This window comes from Populus nigra, chromosome 14, assembly GCF_951802175.1.
Source record: "Populus nigra chromosome 14, ddPopNigr1.1, whole genome shotgun sequence".
Classification (NCBI taxonomy): domain Eukaryota; kingdom Viridiplantae; phylum Streptophyta; class Magnoliopsida; order Malpighiales; family Salicaceae; genus Populus; species Populus nigra.
This window is the reverse complement of record NC_084865.1, coordinates 6,157,176-6,177,906: the sequence shown is the minus strand read 5'-3', so window position 1 is coordinate 6,177,906 and position 20,731 is coordinate 6,157,176. Positions and strand designations below refer to the sequence as shown.

The following is a 20,731-nucleotide window of genomic DNA, read 5'->3' as shown; positions in this document are numbered from 1 at the left end:
TTTTCAAATCAAAATCATCTTCTTGTTTTCTCTCTTTGTAATGTTCAAGTTTTCTTTCATGCTATATTAATCTCTTGTTTATGCTTTTTCATTAACTTTCATATACTTAGTTAACTTATATCATAATCATGTTCTTATCTTGTTTATTTATGTTCTTCTTCTTCATATTTTTAGCTAAGTCAGTTATGTCAAGGTGAAAAGGTTTTACTAGTGGTGTTAGAATAGGTATAATATAAACTCAACATGGACTTTAATGTTTATATCCAAAAAAGATTGTTATTAACATGTTTTATCTTTTTATCTTACTAATTCTTAATACTTTGCTTGTTAAATGGTTAATCTAGATTTGTGTTGTATAACACTTGGTACATCAAATGTTTGATCCTTCGTAGTTTTCGACCGACATCGTTATTATGATAGGAACTTGATTTGTTGTTAATATAAGTTAGCAACATGAATGCCTGATGATATTTATAAGTATGGTGTTACTTAGATAAGATGATTAATATGATCATGTTAATAATTTATAATGAGCTAATAACAATAAATCATCCAATTAGAATCTTCTTTGTGTGTGGTTTCCAGTTGAGTAATAAAAAGAGTTTATATTATATTTATTTAAAATACCATTAGTGGATCCTCTAACCTTAACATCTGTTTTATCATTGTTTAATACTTACATCAATATTACATCTCAAAGTTATCTTGAACATCAATATCATTTTATTATTTGTAATTTATATAATTCACCTCTCTATGGTTCGACCCCGGTCTTGCCGCTGCATCTGGGATAAGACATCAACTCTTTGATCGTGTCAGTATAATTCCCTGAATTATTAAAATAAATACTCGCATTTTTTATTAGTTATGAGAACCTTGATTGTTATATTTAATTGATTCTCAACCTTATTTATATATCACCTAAAACAATTTAATGCTTTATATTTATTAGGAGATCAAAAAAACATGACCCAAAATGAGTGTTATCATCTATAAATATGATAAAATAGTATTTACTATGCTTATCTCTTATGTTCATTAAGCCACGTATATCTAAATGAATCAATTATAGGGCGTAGTAGCCCTAATTGCATTTCCAAATGGTTTTCTAGTTTATTTTCCTTTAAAAAATATTCATAAATTAGTAGATTAACTTTTATGACTGGGTCTAAAAGGTTTTCTTTAACAAGTTTATCACTCTTTCTTATCTAATATGCCAAGCCTAGCCTACCATTTAACAAAGTTATTATGAGCTTTATCAATAAAAAAGAGCAAAAAAAAACTTTCATTAATACTTGAATATTCAACATCCAAAACTGAAAAACATTCAGAAAATAACCATAACCATAAAAATGTGTTCTGAGATACATCTTAACAAAATTATTCTCTAAGTAAAAATGAAAGTCTAATTTAAGCATGACAAGAATGGAAAATAAGTTCCATTGAATATTAGGAGCATAAAGTATATCATAGAGATACAAGATGTGTTCTCTTTGCATGACCAGTTTATAAGTGTCAATACTATGCATGACAATACTGAACTTGTTCTTCATGTACACCATTTTGCTTCAAATCATAATTCAACGATACTCTTCGAACCCAATTTGATCTCTTGCTACATGGTTTGTTGCTTTTATGTTTATAATCTATAAATGATTAGATTCAACAACAAATACTATTGAAAAAACTAAATATTCAGAGTGAGAAATCAAACAACATTGTACTTGCTTTGGGTGCACTCACTAGAAAAAATGTTGTTGTTTCGTGTAATTGTAGCAAGTAATCTTGGACTTGTCTTTTTTGCCACGTCGTTAGCCTTTTTTTTAAGTGCTTTTTCTTTTTCTTTTAGATGCAGGCCTAACATTTTATTTAGAAGGTCCATTAATCTACTTATATTTGGCCTTATTTTCCAGCTAGGACTAGATTTAACTACAAAAATCTTTAAAGATATAACAACTTCAAGCATTCATCCTCTAACTCTAGATGACGTGAAATATCCTTCAATATTTGAACATTATTATTGTGCTTCATGTTAACTCGTATGTGATCCTAAGAGTTAAAAAAAGAGAAAATTACAGCTTGAAAATGTTGTTCATCAATCAAGTTATTTCCTATAATTTTCATATCTCGAATTATATTTTACATTTCCTAAAAGTGTTGTTTCATAGTATGATTAGCGTGCTTTTGGTAAGTTTCAAAATACAATTTAATCAACACAATCTTGTTGTATAAACAACATCATATTTTTCTTTTAGAGCTTATCACATGCTAGTAATGAGAGATTTTAACCATGTTATCATTTTGCATACTACTCAATAATGTATTATGAGCAATGCAATCATTCTTTGTTCATGCCTAATAAGCTTTCAATTCCCTATTGTACTACCCTTCTTGGGCTCTGTCATCATAATAGATAAGATTTTTAATACCTTATATTCATCTAGCACAAACTGGATTTTGCAATGTCATAAATAATAGTTATCACCATTAAACTTCTCACCCTTATTGTGATCAGCTATGATTTGTTATGAGACCATCAATAACTACATTTAAACAATGCATATTTAAGATGATTAAGAGATACACCGCACACACATAGAGACAGTTTTGTAGCATTAATCTTTATTAAAACACAAGTCATACAAAGGAAAATTTGTAAAGCTCGTAATCACATTATATAACTAGTGTGAAACTATAATTATTTAATAAATTATGAGCAAAACATCAACTAAATAGTTTTAAGGTGTCTAAAATATTTTATTTAAACAAATACAAACTCCTACTTGATAAAATATGCAATATATAATAATCATGTCATTTATCTCAATGTTTTGTATATTTTAATAAAATTATCAAAACTTTCTCTAATTAACATAAATTCATTGAGATAAGATATTTATACTACTTCAAGATATCAAATCATTAGATATATAATCTAGGAACAGTATTATAGGAGAGTACACATCATTCTGTAATTTATTTAATTTTAAAAATATCTTAGACATTCATTTTTATAAAAATAAAATAAATAATCTAAATATCAAATATTTATCAATCAATAGTCATAAATACAAACAAATACCACAAAAATTATGGACACTCCCATTGTTTTAGAATTATTTAATGTTTTCACATACTCTTAAAAGTGTTATATATCAAGAAAAAAAATATAATGAGAATCAATAAACATCATTAAAGAATCTATTACATGTGCTAATTGGGTCAAGTCAAACATCAAGATGATTTAAGAGATGATTAGGCTTTAATTAATATAATTCATACAAGAACAAGAGTTTTAAAGGCCTAGTAGCTTATAGATTTAGTATGAAATCTTGGTAGCTTGCGGATTAGACATAAGATGTGGTTTTGAGCTTATTTTTTTTAAAGTACAGTTTTACATTAACAAGCATATCTTTTGATCCAATTATTGGATTCAGCTAAAAAAAATTTATAAGATTATAAAGGCCTTTTTTAACTATAGGATTAAAATTTTATAGTGATCGAATATCGGGAAGGCTTTATGATAAAGTCTAGAAGCTACTATACGAGAATTGCATTATTTTTCTAGTTGGTTTAATATTATTTTTTTTATTTTATTTAGAACTCTTTTGTTATTTTTTTTTTAGTTTTGTTAAGATGTTTTATTTAGTATAAATAGAGTTATTTATCTTGTATTTAGGGTTTTTTTTTAGAGATTTCTTATTATTCAAAAATTATATTTTGTGTGTAGCAAAGTTGCTTACTCTTGATTCATCATCGAACTCTTCAGAACTTATAAAAGGTACGTAATTGTCTTTGTGGTGTTCATCCTTGTTGCATGTGTGCTGTGTCATGATCGTCCTCCCGAGTCAAGATCTTCATGGTAATAGGAAAAAAAACAAGGAATTCTTGTTTCTTATCAGTAAAAAAAAGGGTGGAGTCACCACTTGATATTTTGATCACTAATAACCCTAACTGGTCCTAAAGTCTGGGTAAGAGATTAACTGTGTATAAGAAGAACATATCACCCCAAGTAAACTCTAATTAAGGTAAGTTATTTTGTTTATTTGTCTGATATAAATTAAGATAATATTATGTTTTTGTTTTTTTTTTGTAATTATTGGTCTGTAAACAAATAGATATGTTGTGGGAAGAAATGAAGGTGTTTCAAGATAAAAGAAAGAAGAGTAGGTGACTCACGAACCTGAAGAAACGAATGAGTGTTTCAAGACATAAAAGAAAGAAGAGTAGGGACTCACCTGAAGGATATTTCTAGAGAGAAAAGAAAGTAGAATAGATTTAGCAAAATTTCAACTTTATCATTTCTAGAATAAATGAATAGTGCAAATGAGTGTGATTACATAGTAAATGTCCATGTTGTTTTAGTTTTCATTGTTAATATTTTTAAAATGTTTCAAAGATATTATTCTTTTATATTTTTATATAAATAAATTGTATTTCCATGATGTATTTATAAAATTAAAAATCACTTGTTCTCAGCAACAAAAAAATAACTTCTAAGATAAATAAAAATATATAGATTAAAAAGGGTTAAATATTTATACATGCATTTGTTTTTGGTTTTTAGAAAAAAATAACTTCTAGGATCCATCATCGCCGGTGTATATTTATGACTTGACGTATCAAAAGTTTAGGACACATGCACCTAGATATTGGCGGACCGACCCAAAATGAGGATGGCATTACACATCATGCAAAGGACAATGTTTGATGAAGTCTAGGATATGTCATGTCCGAATCCACAACTTCAGGCTGGTGGATATAAATTGGGTCCTGCACTACTTTGTGTCTTAGCCCTTGGGGTATAAGTCATGAATTTACATAACTTAGATTAGTGTATATATTGTGTACATACTTGATTCATTCTTCTTTTTTTTTTTTCTTTTAAGACTTGAGCTCGTTGAATATATTGGATTAGGCTAAATCTTTTCAGTGAATATTATATATATTCATAAATTATGTTTATATTTCTAATTTTCATGGGTTTATATTTAAAGGTGAATCTACAATATAGACTATATGTGTTATAGCATTCTAAATATCAGGTCTGATTTTTATAAATTACATTACTATTAAATTCTAGTTACCTTACTTTCCCCTCCAACAAAGAGATAAGCTATTTTTTGTTATATTAAAAAAATTTAATAGGAAGCCTACTAACAAGAATTTTGGAGTCAAAATATATATTTTTAAGTAAAATAAAAATAAATATGTAATTCATAAACTATTAAATATAAAGATGAAAAGAATATACAAGTTGGAATTTTTTGTCTGAGTTTCAAAAATCTCAACCCGTTACTTGGCTTATAATATCCATTTCTTAGATTATTTTTACCCAATATCATTTGTACAGGTAAGGTTGTGTTTAATATTGTAAATATTATGAATATGTTGGTTTTTTTAAACACCATTACTGAGCATTAAATGATTGAAATGGAATATGCTAGTTTTTACTATTAATTTTATAACATTAAAGGTTAATTTTGAGATATTAGAAAAGTTCTGCTAATAACATGGCCTTGAGGGGATGATTGCCTTCTGAATTTCTTATGAAAAATCCAAAACTATTAGTTCCGTTGGTTCTCTATGATATGCTGCAAATACGTACATGCCATAATGATATATGGGAATTCATTAAAAATATACAGTAATATAAAGTGCTCCAGCCTCTAGGGAGATCAAGGATCATCATAGAGTACTATGACATGCATGGCAATGATATTTAAGCTTGAAATAAATCTAATTAGCCTTTAATTACTGTTGATAACATGGTGCTGTTTTGCAAATAACTTTATATTTACAAATTTACAGCTCAAATGGGCACTTTTTCTCGGCAATAATAAATAAATAAATAAAAATGGTAATAATAACTTTGATAAAAATAGATGGGAATCTCTCCCTTGAATAAAGAAAAAAAAGAGGGAATCGATGAGTAGGCTGGCCATTAATATTGTGGTGCATATAGCCCAAGTGGGATACAATGGATGTTGACACACATCAATGAAAGACAGACACAGGGGGGCCAGCAAGTTGCTCAACCTAAGTCTCCCATATTTAGAATCGAAAACATGTGCTTTCTGACTAAGGATTGCCACACTAAACAGAAAAACCAATCAATGTTTCACTACAAGTTTTCATTGCACAGAAATATGTAGAACAAGCAGTACATTTATACAATATTAATCTCTAATTAAAAGTAATTAAGATAAATTAAGAGATCACACTTACCCTTTTGAAGTATTGCTGGATGCTTGCGGTGTTTAGTTATTTTCTTCATTGCTAGGACTCCTATCAGAATTTTATTGTTATCATTTGCTAAATGACAGGAAATAGTGTTAGTTCCACGAACTGCTTATTGGCATTTTATTGCATGTTCGTCACTCAAACATGAGAAGAACATCCAAATTACAGCATCATTTCCGAAAGCTGAAATTGCAAGCAACCAAGATTTACGTACCGGGTTAATTATTTTGGCTCATTGTAGTTCATCTTCCATTCATAATTTTACTTGAATATTGTTCATTATCCAATCATGATTTATCAAGGTCATAACATCATATGGAACAAAATGATACATATAATTATAAATTCGAGCATACAAAATTTAGCTAATCCATGCATGTGTACTTTACATCTTGAATGACAACATTTTCTTCAGCTTGATTTGTAAATGTGTCCGGCTCATCAGTACCAGTAATTGTGGCCAAGCTAGATGCACGCAGCACAATATGTGCCCCTGTATATATCTGCCAAAATAGAAGCCTGTGACCTACGCCTACAAAATAGATCATGCATATGAAACGAGTGTGGCAGTATAAGAAATTTTCAAGCCAAAAGTTAAAGATGGGTTTGCTTTGTACCCATCAGGAAAAAGACGTTCGGTGGAGATCATATCAGTATTATTGAAAGATATATGTATAATTCAACTACATGCATGAATGATCATGCGTATAAATATCATCACCTAGCTAGCCACCCTAAGGCTCATCAAGCGTAGAAAATCAGTTTCACTTCAACATCTATAACCATGAATACGAATTACCATGCAAGAAAGTCTCTCTCAAGGGATTGTTACACCTTGTAATTACCTTTTAGGTCATGGGTTTTGGCCAACACCTCTTGCCTTTCTTTTCTTAGTAAACCTAGTTTTCTGACCATTTTCAAAACGATCCCAAATTGGAAAAGCTCAGGTAGGCTGGCAGATCAGACTCAGAGAGTGGTTAAATGTCACAGCAACCTTTTGTCCATGATCCCATTACAGGACAATAAAAGGAAGAAAATGCCTTCCATCAAATTACAATCCATGCCACTAGCCACGCATGAAACCTTTGTGTGATTTGACCATATCTATACCAATGAATTATTGCATCACCACTGGTTTGAATTACAAAACAAAAGGTTTATAGATTAACAAGTCCTTTTCAACTCTTGTCTGTCAAGGATCGTGCAGAAGTTCATGCATGAGGTCATTTTGGTAGTTTTGCTCAAGAAAAGAGCCAGTCTGCATATAGATTAGTACTAATAAATTTTATCCCAACAGTTTTCTGAAAAACAAACTCTCCATTTTCTACAAGCAAGAGAAAGAAAGATAGGTAATATAGAAAGTTTTCTTTCTTCTGTGATTATCATCTTGGCTAGAGAATTATGCCAAGTTATAATTAATTTTAGGTTTCAGAAACTTACTTCATATTTGTCATTTCTTTGTGTCTTCTAGCTACAAGTTCCTCATCATTATTACAAATTCACTTTTCATTTACTTTCCATTATAATTTTCATGCCTTTTGTGGTTTTTGGAACTAATCACTGTGTGTTAATTTCTTGCAAAACCAGAAAAACAGGTTTGTGAGAAAAGAGGGTCACTGACTTCCTTACTTCTGTTCTTTCCCTTAGTAAAAGGCAAAAGAATTATGGGGCGTGGAAAGATAGCCATTAGGAGGATTGAGAACCAGACAACAAGGCAAGTCACCTTCTCAAAGCGTCGAGCTGGGCTTTTGAAGAAGACTCATGAACTTTCAGTGCTATGTGATGCTCAAATCGGGCTCATCATCTTTTCCAGCACTGGAAAGTTGTGTCAGTACTGCACCGAGGGTTTGAGGTCCTCTATTCATCACTAACTCACTACCATTCCAAACTTTATTTTTCTTAGCTTTCGTTCTGTGTAACACACTGGTTTTTTATGCTCTTCTACTTGATTTTTCTTACAATGTCGGACCCCTTCTGGTCCCATATAAAAATTACTTCTTCTTCTAATTTTTTTTCCTTTTTTGTTTCGTTATGTTTTTGTGTCTTAGATTTTCTAGTACCAGATCTTCATGATTTTCTTCATTTGATGACTTGAATCTGTTTCATACATAGAAGGCCCCTTTTGTTCCCAGCATTCTGATCCAACTGATAAATACCAGCCCCATAACTTTCATTAAAGATTTTAATTGACCAGCGTGAGTAGGACTTGACTTTCTGTGCAAGCTTCTGACAAACTAGGGTTTTCCACCGTCGAAGTGTTCTCTTTTCTTTTCTTACTTTTTCCTTCGTGGGCAGCTTATCTTTGATGCCATTTTTTCCCTTTCAATACCAGTTCAAGATCTTGTAAATTGATCATCCTAAGGAATGATTGGGTCTCTTAATCCTCTGTAAATTGTGATCTAGCTAGCCCTGAGAGTTGGAAATCCAACCAACTGCCTACCTATGATGATCACAACCATGCATCGTTTAATAAATATATCAACTTCTGATTGTTAATTTTCTTCTGTTCTTTAGAGTTCATCTTAGTCAAAGAGCGGAAAATAGTACAGAATGTGCATGAAATGTGTGGAATACATGTTATCTCAGTCTCAGATCATCACTGGTTGGTTATGATTGCAGTCCCTTGATGAGGTCATTAATTAATATTATATTAGGAGGAAAAAAGTAGCTTGCGGTGTGCCTTAAATTGGGAGTCATTTTTCATTTCCCATTTTTGAGAACTGCCTTAAATCAATTCCCTTATATATAGTCAGAAAGAGAGAACAGACTGAACCCTTGACTTGTTCATGTTGGTGATGTTTTACTACCATATAATTATAAAATCACACGCACATGTTTCATATATATGACAAGAATGTAATGTGTTGCAGGATGGAGCAACTCATAGAGAGGTACCAGAAGATGTCTGGAACTCGCATTCCTGAGCACGATAGCCGGGTAAAATTAATATTCTCAACAGACATGAAGTTTTAAGATGAATTAATTTTACATTTACTGGTCTTTTCCCTTCTTAATTCTTAGGAACAACTATTTGGAGAATTGGCGATGCTGAGGAACGAGACTCGCCGTCTTCAATCTAACATGCGCCGCTATACAGGTGAAGATACGAGCTCTATTCCTTTCGAGGAGTTGGATGAAGTAGAACAAGAACTTGAACGCTCGGTTATCAAGGTCCGAGATCGCAAGGTAACTAAACAATCCAGAAATGGTGAGAAAAAGTATGCCTTATATTTTTTTGAAGTCAACTCTTGTGATATGAATTCCTAGATTTTTATCCTTCTAAGGTTGTTTATATATGTTTCTTTCATTTCCATGCAGAATGAGCTCTTGCACCAGCAGCTGGAAAATCTTCGCAGGAAGGTGAGTCTCTTAGTCTCAAACACACAATCCCACTTTGATGCACATTAACTCTACATCAGGATCTGATTTTACTGTTGTTGTAACTGTTAGGAGCGTATGTTGGAGGAGGAAAACAGCAATATGTACCGCTGGGTAAGGGTATTTTTCCCCATATATTTCATTGGGAACTTTTTATATGCTGGAATCATATGAATTATACAGTCTAGACCATATTCTAATTTCTTACCTCCGTTTTGTAATCTTTTTGTTTGGTTGATGGATCATATTTTAGATTCAGGAGCATCGTGTAGCGCTGGAATATCAGCACGCAGCGATGGAAGCAAAGCCGGTGGAACCTCAGCAAGTCCTGGATCAATTCCCATTCTGTGGAGAACCCAGTAGTGTGCTGCAGCTTTCAACCATCTCTCATCAAATTGACCCATACCATCTTCAGCTTGCTCAACCCTGCCTTCAAGGTTCTAGTGTCTAGGTGAGGAAAGAATGGCTAGTGAGAGTAACAATATCAGCCTTAGCTGCTGTTTCCCTTTTATAACTCGAGTTGTTTTGTGATTTGTGCAGAATTGTCAGATTTGGAGAAGGGCTTCTCACATTGAAGTGTTGGGCATAGTACCTATAATATTTTAATTCGCCATTAAGACAGACTTAATTTCTGCTTAATATTCCTTTGTATGTTTGCACTACTGTCTTAAGATGCACTTTATCTGGAAACTATGGTTTTATTTTATGAAGAATAGTGCTGTGTTTCTGATCCTACTCTTTTTTCTCTATGGCCCTAGCATAGGGAAGGGATAAATGAATTCTATAATAACTTGAAGTTAAGACAGTGTATGTTTAGTGGCCTAGAGGGATATGAAATTAGACTTTGACAGTTGTGCTCTTCTGTTAGTTAATTGAAAAGTTTCAGAGGTGAAAGAGAATCTTGTGCTTAAGAAAACGGAGAGAATGGTAGTGGCAAGCAACCAAGAAAAGTAACAAATTCTGCACACAAGAACCCCCATTTAGAATTTTAGCAACCTGAATAAGATTTATTTAAAGAAGAATTAAGTAACTCAAATACCCTCTATACCATACAAACAGTGTTCTTGACCTTCCTTAAGAACACCAAATTGCATTTGGCTTACAATAAAACTTAGCATTGTATAAATTTGCTCTGAGCTAGGATGTGATTTATCATGTGCAATGAATCTATGATGAGCTCCAGACATCTCGAGAAAACTATACCCAGGAGTCTTCTTCACCCCTCTACGCTCCATGGCTTCTCTCATGATTCTTGCTTCATCCCAGCGTCTGCCAATGGCATAAACATTTGACAGGCCAACGTATCTACCATCATGCTCTGGATCTAACTCAATAAGCTTCTTCCCTATTAATTCGGCAAGATCTAATTTTCCATGGTTCATGCATCCACTAAGTAAAGCACCTAACATTGAAGCCGTCGGTTCAACTGGCATTTGACACAAAAACTGATATGCCTCCGCCACTTGACCAGCACGAGCCATAACATCCACCATACAAGCATAATGCTCAGTCTTTGGTGTCATGCCATTTTTACCAAGACCCTCGAAGAAATACGAAGCTTGCTTTACTAATCCACCATGAGCACAAGCACTCAACAAGCACAGAAACGTGATCTCATCCGGTTTAATCCCAGCTATTTGCATCTCTGTATACAAATCAAGCGATTCCTTAACCAAACCATGAGTTGCAAGCCCTCCAATCATAGCATTCCAAATTAACACATCGCTCTTTCTCAGCGAGACCCCACGAAACACAGCGAAAGCCTCCTCAACTGCCCCACATTTTGCATACATGTCAATAAGAGAAGTCCGCAAAACCAAATTTAATTCGAACCCCTTATCAACCAAATATTGATGCATCATCCTCCCTTTATCAAGAGCACCCAAATGAGCACAAGCACATAGCACACTAACCATAGTAACCTCATTAGCCTTGGGGCCTGAAGTCCGCATCTTCTCAAAAACTGCCATAGCATCCCCGTAATTCCCACTTTTAGCATATCCATCAATTAAACAACTCCATGACCTAACATCCCTTTCAGGCATCAAATCAAACAAACCACGCGCCAAATCCAAATATCCACACTTTGCATACCCATCAACCATCGAATTCCACGACACCAAGTTCTTCACAGGAGTTCCATCAAACACCTTCCGAGCATACACGATATCACCACAAGAACCATACATATGAATCAAAGAATTAGCAACAAACCTATCTATCTCAAACCCAGATTTTATTACATGCCCATGAATTGAAACCCCTAGTTCTTTCCTTAAAAGTCGCGATGTCGCCTTAGCAAGAAAAGGGTATGTTAAATGATCAGGGTAGATTCCAACTTGCAACATTTTGACAAAAACTGAAATGGATTTATTTGGGTTCTTGCTCTTCGAATAACCCCTAATGACTGAGTTCCATTCAAAGATAGTTGGGTCTTGGAGATTTAACAAAGCCCTGTAAGAATAATCAGTGTTGTTTGAATCAGATAAAGCAGAGAAAGAAACGATTCTTGACATAAAAAGGTCATCTTGAGAGAGGCCAAAGGTGATTACAAGAGCATGAAGTTGGTTCAATTGTAGCATTGATTTGCATTTATCAAGGAAGGTGATTAGGGTTCTTTTTAAATTTAGATTAGGATTTCTAAGTAACATGATGAAGGATCGTCAACATTCACAGGGAAGTGAAGGCCTGAAAAGCCTCAAGCATGTAAGAACATTATTTTATTTTTAAAGGCTCGGAAGAAAAGTGAGTCCAAGGCAACTTGGTCCGACCTCTTTGATATCCATCAGAACTCATCCTACAAAAATTCGGTTCTTATCCAACCTGATGGGAGGCGGGTCCGAGCAACTTCCCGTCTTCTCCAACTGTATTTTTATGAACACTAAAAAGAAGAAAAAAAGACAATTTTTTGTTTTTATGATATATTTAGTTTGTGCTCTTTTATTTTTTTTTTTCTAAATTGATAAATTAAACAATATTTTATCAAATCAAATATTTATTTAATGTCAAAGATATTTTTTTAACATTGTGAATACAATGTAGCATGCAAATCTAAAGTCATCATCAGGCTTAGAATTGTATGAACATGGAACGGTGATGTTGAAAAAAAGAAGGTTAAGTGTCTGAAAGGAATAATTGTTCAAGTACAAAAAATGAGGAGGGGGGGGGGGGGGCGCTTTGTATCAATCCAAGTGTAATGCCATGAAGAAATGAATAGTGTTTTACATTACTTTTTAGTTTATTTTCCTAGATTATTGTTTCATGGGTTGAATCAATTTTTTTAATGTAAAAAATATATTGAAGGACATGTTTTTAAAATATTGATATAATAAATTATTGAATGAAATTTTTAAATAACATATTTGATCGACTGTATTAACCTATTAAATCTGCAACCAAGTTCTTAAGATCGTAATAACTTTATAAAAAAAAATCAAAATAAATTACGAAGATCAGTTTCTAATCGGCCAAGTGTAATGCCATGAAGAAATGAATAGTGTTTTACATTACTTTTTAGTTTATTTTCCTAGATTATTGTTTCATGGGTTGAATCAATTTTTTTAATGTAAAAAATATATTGAAGGACATGTTTTTAAAATATTGATATAATAAATTATTGAATGAAATTTTTAAATAACATATTTGATCGACTGTATTAACCTATTAAATCTGCAACCAAGTTCTTAAGATCGTAATAACTTTATAAAAAAAAATCTAAATAAATTACGAAGATCAGTTTCTAATCGGCCAAGAAAAATTTGAAAAACAATAAATTAAAAAAACAAAAAATTATTTATGTGAACTCAAGTTAACCTATCAAATTTGCGACTTGAGTCATGTGACTAGAATAAACCTATAAAAAAATAAAAAAAATTACAAAGCTCGATTCCCAATCAATCTAATATTGAAGGATAAAATAAAAAAATCAATTAAAAAAAATTAAAAAAAATAACTCAAGTCAACTCGAGCTAACTTGTTAAATCCGCAACTTAAATCATAAGATCAGAATAACTTCATAAAAAAAACAAAAAAAAAACTACAAAACTCAATTTCTAACAAATCTAGTATTGAAAATTGAAATTGAAGAAAAAAACTAAATTCATGAAACTGAAATAATTTTAAAGAAAACAAATAAAAAGAAATTTACAAAACTCAATTCCCAAACATTCTAAGATTAAAGAATGAAATAAAAAAAATAAAATAAGAAAGGAAGATTGAAGGTGAGGATAAGGCATATTATGACAAGACAGAATGATAAATAGTTGTTGGAAGGTGAAATTGATAAAAAATCAATAAAAAAACAAAAATAAACTAGTTAATCTAGATTAACCTGTTAAACTCGTAACTCAGATTATAAGATTAGAATAACCTTTTAAAAAGTTATATAGAAAAAATTATAAAAATTAATTTTAAACTAATTCAATATTAAAAACTCGTATGCGGAGGCCTTGGGTTAATGATAGATGTTAACTCGTTAAAGTTTTAGGCCTCTTCTCAATCTGTCAGTTCAAGATTTGAGCAGCAACATCATCTCTATCTTTCCATACATTTCATGCAGGCATAACCTAAGTCCAATCCTATCAGGTTGCTTGCTTTCAAGTTTTACCCCATCATTCATGTCCTTACATGGGGCAAGGTGTAGAGCTGCCGACAAATTCATGATATGGATAGAGCTTGTTAAGATCATTGTCTTTTTGGCTAGACAGCAAACTCCCTGGAGATTCTCATTTTGTGCTTGCAAGGAACCTTACACCAAACAGAAAATCTAAGAGAGTACAATAGCATAACTGCTCCGTAGTATAGTCTTATCCGTTCAATACAATCGAGTGGTCGATTGTATGGAGCTGAAAACAAGAAAAGAAGAGGGGAAGATAAACCCAATTAAATAGGACAGATTTGTTATTCAATTTGGTAGGGTGAGGCCATATTCATTTGAAAGGAAGATTATGAGAAAAAATAAACAAAACCCGGGTTTTGCTATAAAAAAATTAAATCTATGAGAACCATATTCATCCCTGAAGCTCTGCTATAGAGGCCACACAGTAACGTTAAAAGAAACCAGTTTGTAGGGTTGGCTTCTTACATGGACACAAAGGATGAATTAATACAAACATGCGCACCTGGGCATTTCCCCTATTGGGAAATGGCATACAAATTGGCACAACAATCATGCAAGTGGTGCACACATCGGTCTACTTTTCTTTTTAACCCAGCAGTCTATGACTAGTAGAAGAGGATGGTCCAACAAATGCTAGCTGTGCGCAGCAGTGGAGACCTCGGTGCTGCAAACAGGACAGACCTGCAGTCATAAGGAAAATATTAAGCAATAGATTCATACTATCCTTCAAACTGTAATTACAAAAATATGTTGTTGGTCTAAAGCAAGATCCCTTAAACAAATGATTGGTGCCTGCATCACTTTAAAATAGGCGCCCTTGAACTTATGGTTTGTTCCAATTCTTTACGTGTGTGATTGAAAAGGAAAAGGTTTATTTGTTCTTTATCGATAGCTAACAAATTAAGTACGATGTCGTGAAATGAAAACAAAAGCAAAGACGAAAACAGTTGAGCCATGTTGAGATAACCAAGTGCTGTTAGGTTGGTAGGGGAAGAATTTCAGTCACCAGAAAGAAGTTTGAAACAAAACAAGAAAGAAAAAAAAGGACAAAGGCAAGTAACTACACCAAGTTCACACACACACAAAAAAAATACCTTGTTTATTTTCAACCAATTGTTTATGCACTCTGAATGGTAAGAATGCTTGCATGATAGCAGAGTCAGAGTTTCACCATCCTCGTAATCCAAACGACATATGACACAGCTGAAACACAAGCACACATTTCAATCATCACATAACTACAGGTGATAAGAAAATTGGGCATTTGTGCTTACGAATCATTGCTTCCATTCTGACTGCTTCCTGCCTTGTAGTTTATCGAAGGCAAAGAAGCAATTATATCAGCTGAAAGGCCTCTGCTTTCAGTTCCAACAACTTCACCCAATGCAAGCAACTCCTGAGATAAATGAATCACACTGTAAGAAATAAAGTAACATAGAAGCATCATGGGAACACTCAGTCCAAGCCAGCTTACCTCGTATGAAAGTTCATCTGGATCAACCTCCTCCCATGTTTCCTGGGCAATAAGAAGCCAATTAAGCCCCATAGGGGACAATAGAATTAAGTAGGAAAGAAAAATTAGAGGACTCAACACAAATATTTGCATTTAGATGCCCACTCAACCAATAAAAACCTGAGGAAAAGCTAAAACAAGGAACAAAACTAAACCAATAGCATCCTTCCATGGAGATTAAAACACCCATATTAAAGTTGTGGACTAGAGAATACCACTTAATAGACTGAAATTTAACAAGAAAAGAAATGGCTAATGAAACACCTCTAGACTGGCAAGACACTTGGATGTCATAAAAGCATTTGTGGGCCTGCGGCTAAAATGAAAACTAAAGCAAGACAATAACCAAAATCAAGCAAACCGCTGAATCATATTATCTTTGACAAAGAGCAAGCAAAAAGCCATTTGTAGTGCTCCATGACTATTTGCTTCAACAAAAAAGGAAAATGTCAGAATTAAAAGTCTTTTGGTAGCATCATGCAAGTCAAACCTGGCTGAACAATTGCACAGTTCTTAGTTCATCAAGTTGCTCTGCACCACAATGGTATCTACCCTTCTCCTCTTGCCATACCTAACCTTTTACATCATTGACAACAACCCCTTAAGAAGTGCCAGTCGGAGCAGTCCCCGAGCTCCTATACTACAGCAACAACCTAAGTTGTTGTAAGAATAGTATCTACCCTTCTCCTCTTGCCATACCTAACCTTTTACATCATTGACAACAACCCCTTAAGAAGTGCCAGTCGGAGCAGTCCCCGAGCTCCTATACTACAGCAACAACCTAAGTTGTTGTAAGCGTAGCTTGTGATTACTTTTCAGTTTCCATATAGTATTTCAGGCTTATAGGCTTGGTCTAGATTAATTTAGTTCTTCTAATAGTTACCTGAAATGATTTTTTGCAAGTGCACATAATGTATGTCAGTGGCAGCAGTTAGAACTGTTTTGAGAACAACAAAAACCATCAAAGAGGGCTCACTAGAAATAATCACTGATATCACCTTCATGATTGTGAAATCGACTGTCACCTTTCCAATACTAGTATCACTAAACTAAGGGGCATATTACTTAGGAAAAATACACACAGCATAGGTTTATATATAATCCATTGCTTGTACCCGCAAAAACACAATGCCAAATTCACTTTCACAGACTACAGTGAGGAAATTTGTAATAGCATGACACACCATAGAGCCAAATTGTTAAACTGAAATCCTTACCATGCCAAAAAGGTAGGAAGAAAATAATATACCAAGTTACAGAAAGTGATACCTGAGAATTATCCCCAAGATCTTCTTCACTATCCTCCTCAGCGTCTCCTGTAACTACAAGCTATTAGCAAAAGAAGCAGAGGTTGCATAACAAACACGCAGACCACAGGAAGACAGACTCATTCATTCACAAAAAAAGAAAAAAAAAAAAAGATGGGCATCAACAAAAAGACATACAAAAACAATAGTTCGTTTTATAATTTTCAAACTTACTACCATTTAAGCTAGCAAGGGCCAGCAGTCTAGCAGCTATGTCCCTTTCTTCAGCTTCCTGCAAGGCTCGAGCATAGGCCTCGTCGCTGGAATACACGGAAGGGTCAATTTCAACTTCGGTATTATCATCTATATTGTCAGCATGAGCATGCACGTCACTTGCATCACCATCCACATCTGTGTCATTGTCTCCATCAGTCTCATCATCATCATCATCTCCATCAGTCTCATCATCGGGATCACCAAAATCAAGACCATAGGCATGTAAATAACTTCCAGCTTCCCAACTTCCATAATCACTCCCATCATTATTCATTCTTAGCATCATGTATGCTCTTTCCTACTCCATGATCAAGCACATCAGATCAGACGGTTAGAAGAAAAGGATAACCATAGTAAGAGAAGTAAAGAACATAAACAAATGTCTTGGTTAGAGAAACCAAAGGCTAAAACTTGATAATAATGCCTCTATGGAAAAACAGAATCAACTGAGCCAATTCATCACATTAGAGAAGAACTTAACCAAATGTTTTGCTGATTGAAACTTGAGTGTATTTTCATAATTAATAACATAACTAACTAAGCCAAACAATCAAGCACCAATTCATTTCAATGCTTACTCCATTTGGGTTCTCAAAAGCAACAAACTAAAATCCAAACAGCATTTCCCCCCTGATTTATCAAAATACGAAAAAGCCATTAAAATTCAAAATTTGATGATATTGAAACGTCTATTCAAGAGATTATAACACCAATTATAAAGACCCAAGAACCTAAAAACTGAAATTCATCTCCTTGGTTAAGCCAAAAAGGAAAATAACACCTGCTAAAACTCAAATTGAAAATCCAAACTTTCACTCAAGTGTTCACATAGCACAAAAAATAACAAAAACCCACCAATCACTCGGACCCAATAACCTAAAAAACCAATTCATTCCCTCAACTGAAACCAAAATTCAAACTTAAAAAAAAAAAAAAAACTGACTGTGAGATCAAAAAACAACAAGAAACCACAAATTATAGAGACCCAAGAAGCTTAAAAACCAATCCATTTCAATAAAAAAGATAAAAACATTGAGAAAAAGAAAGAGACCTGTTCTTGAAGGGTCCTGGCAAGAGCAAGGTCAGCATCAACTTGACTAAGATTAGTGAATGGAGTTCTTCCTGAAGTCTGACTTTGAGGACCACCACCCTCTCTCTCTCCTTCACCTTCACCTCCTCCTCCTCCTCCTCCTCCTTGTTGCTGTTGTTGTTCTCCATTAGAACTCAAATTTGGGTTCTCTTCAAGTTGTTGTTCACTGTTGGTGTTGTCTTTTGAGTCTCCTGAACCTAATTTGGTGTTGTTGTCGTCCATTGTTGTCTTTTTCAAGGATTGATTTAACAATCTTGCTGCTGCTGCTTTCGTTAATTAGAGTTTGATATGTGAAGGGGGTGTTTGATTTTGATCGAATCAAGAATTATTCAAGAATCAGAGAGAGAGAGAGAGAGAGAGAGAGAGAGAGAGAGTGTTTGATTGCTTTTTGGTGTGGGATTTGTCCAAATACTTGAATACAAAATTAAAACGGATAATTGAAAGGGTAAAGTCCTCCAAGCATGAATTGTTTTCAATTTCACCTCCCATTATTTCTTTAATTTTTTTCTCAAATGTCCACATTAAATTATTGTAATTGCTATCCATCTCACATAATCTACTTTCCACATTATATTGCATTAATAACAATTATTTGATTTTTTTTTTAATTTCAACTAAATTTTGACTTTGATAAGAACATTATTTTTATGTAAGACTTTCCAATTACATTATTGTGCAAACACTAAAAGGAAATCATCATCCATTTCTGAAAATTATTCAACCTCTTTTTTCATTGATATTGTCAAATAGATATTAAGATGCTCATTTTAGTTTGAGAAACCAAACCTCAATAAAAGTTTTGCACTCAAAATATTATTTTAAATTAACCATGGGTAATTTGATTTAATGTTAACATTAAAAAAACGTGATGTTAGATAAAAAGACATGTTTGTTCTTCCGATTAACATTTTTTTTAATTTTTTTCTTTACTTTAAATTAATAATTTTTTATTTTTTTCATATTATTTTAAAGTGTTGATGTCAAAAATAATTTTTAAAAAATAAAAAAAATATTATTTTAATACATTTTTAAATAAAAAATATTTTAAAAAATAACTAGAATCATATTCTGGAATATCTGCAATATCTGAAAGATACATGAATGGTAAAAATTCAAGAACTCTAAATTTAAGAGCTGATTGAAAAACATATCATAAAGTCATAAAGTCATGAAGTCGGTCCAAAATAAAGTTATTCATCAGGAACAAAATATGGAAACGTGTTGAAAAGGCCAAAATATTTCAGCCATGTCAATTTATAAAAACAGGGGTCAGGTTGCTTGTGGACCGGAGAGAAGCGTGTGGATTCCTCTGTCCTCTTAAATGCCCGTCAGTTTAGATAATCAATTACTACTACTAAATTAAAACACATGCACAACGATTTTATTTTCGGAAATTTTTATTTTTATTTTTTTAATAAAAATTATTAGAATCATAAAAGAAAAATTTAATAAAAACAATAATATTTTTGTTATAATGTCGCAAATGCACTAAAAAGTACAAAAATAATATCTATGGAGTCTTTTATTATTATTTTTTTTTGTAATCTTGAGATAATAAAAACAATTTGTGTAGAAAAACTAAAAACCAAAATTTAAGGAAGAAACATACAAGAAAAAGACTTGATAATTTTATAAAAATACTACAGTTTTATTCTTAAAAATAATGTTTTTAATATATTTTAAAGTTATTATTTTCATAAAATTTAATGGAAAAAATATATATAATGACCTGAATACATAGAGAAAAACACTTGAGCCTGGTTGGTGTAATAGGCCTAATCCTTTTAAAAAAAAGTCACGCGCGCAAGTTAGGTTTGCATGTGTGAACTATTTTTTTCTTTGGCAAAAGAGGATGAAAAATTAGTTTAAGATTATTTGGACTCAAAATTTTATTTTTCAATGTATTTTCCCTTGAAAATACTTAATTAACATCCTTATCATATAAATAAATCAATCTCTCAACTTAAAAAGCACTTTTAAATTGTTTCAAAAATATAAAATCAAATCAGAAATTTTTTTTTCTCTCAACTATGATCTACTTTTTCTAGCATGAGGAAGGTCTAACAATATCTCAATGAAATTTCTCTTGTTGAATGTAACTCATTGATACCAATATCAATTATTTTTTTGTCAGAATATGAAAAACCAATAATCTCTTTTCTCTCTTAAATTTAGGGACTGAAAAATAAGTTTTCAGATAAAAAGTAAAATTCTTATAACTAAAGGGATTGAATTAGAGGAGAAAGAAAAATAGGTGGACTAGAAAGCATTTTTTGTGAGTTTGAGATTGGTCATGTGTCTTTTCCATATTTTATATTTTGATCCTTTATCTTTTAATTTTGTTTTTTTATTATAATTTAAAACTT

General features: G+C 32.5%; 3 protein-coding genes across 5 annotated transcripts; 1 reads left to right on the top strand and 2 right to left on the bottom strand.

The window, feature by feature from the left end:
* Window positions 1-7,904: 7,904 nt before the first annotated feature.
* On the top strand, window positions 7,905-10,072 carry LOC133673330 (protein TRANSPARENT TESTA 16-like). Its single transcript, XM_062094065.1, has 6 exons — window positions 7,905-8,095; window positions 9,114-9,180; window positions 9,265-9,429; window positions 9,562-9,603; window positions 9,694-9,735; window positions 9,875-10,072. The coding sequence occupies exons 1-6, from the start codon at window positions 7,908-7,910 to the stop codon at window positions 10,070-10,072; spliced, it is 702 nt and encodes a 233-aa protein (XP_061950049.1). The 5' UTR covers window positions 7,905-7,907.
* A 528-nt stretch (window positions 10,073-10,600) lies between these two features.
* LOC133672964 (pentatricopeptide repeat-containing protein At5g08305) lies at window positions 10,601-12,454 on the bottom strand. The gene has a single exon (XM_062093540.1). It carries the CDS (start codon window positions 12,270-12,272, stop codon window positions 10,653-10,655), a length of 1,620 nt encoding a protein of 539 aa, XP_061949524.1. The 5' UTR covers window positions 12,273-12,454; the 3' UTR covers window positions 10,601-10,652.
* A 2,039-nt stretch (window positions 12,455-14,493) lies between these two features.
* On the bottom strand, window positions 14,494-18,758 carry LOC133673427 (E3 ubiquitin ligase BIG BROTHER-related-like). Of its 3 annotated transcripts, none has more exons than XM_062094224.1 (7): window positions 18,327-18,758; window positions 17,234-17,573; window positions 17,022-17,074; window positions 15,714-15,755; window positions 15,514-15,635; window positions 15,334-15,442; window positions 14,494-14,920 (listed from the first exon to the last, which is right to left on the bottom strand). In XM_062094224.1, the coding sequence occupies exons 1-7, from the start codon at window positions 18,585-18,587 to the stop codon at window positions 14,873-14,875; spliced, it is 975 nt and encodes a 324-aa protein (XP_061950208.1). In that variant the 5' UTR covers window positions 18,588-18,758; the 3' UTR covers window positions 14,494-14,872. The 3 variants fall into 3 exon arrangements, with proteins under 3 accessions (XP_061950208.1, XP_061950209.1, XP_061950210.1); XM_062094225.1 differs by having other exon boundaries at window positions 17,022-17,068; XM_062094226.1 differs by having other exon boundaries at window positions 17,022-17,068; window positions 17,237-17,573.
* Window positions 18,759-20,731: the final 1,973 nt, after the last annotated feature.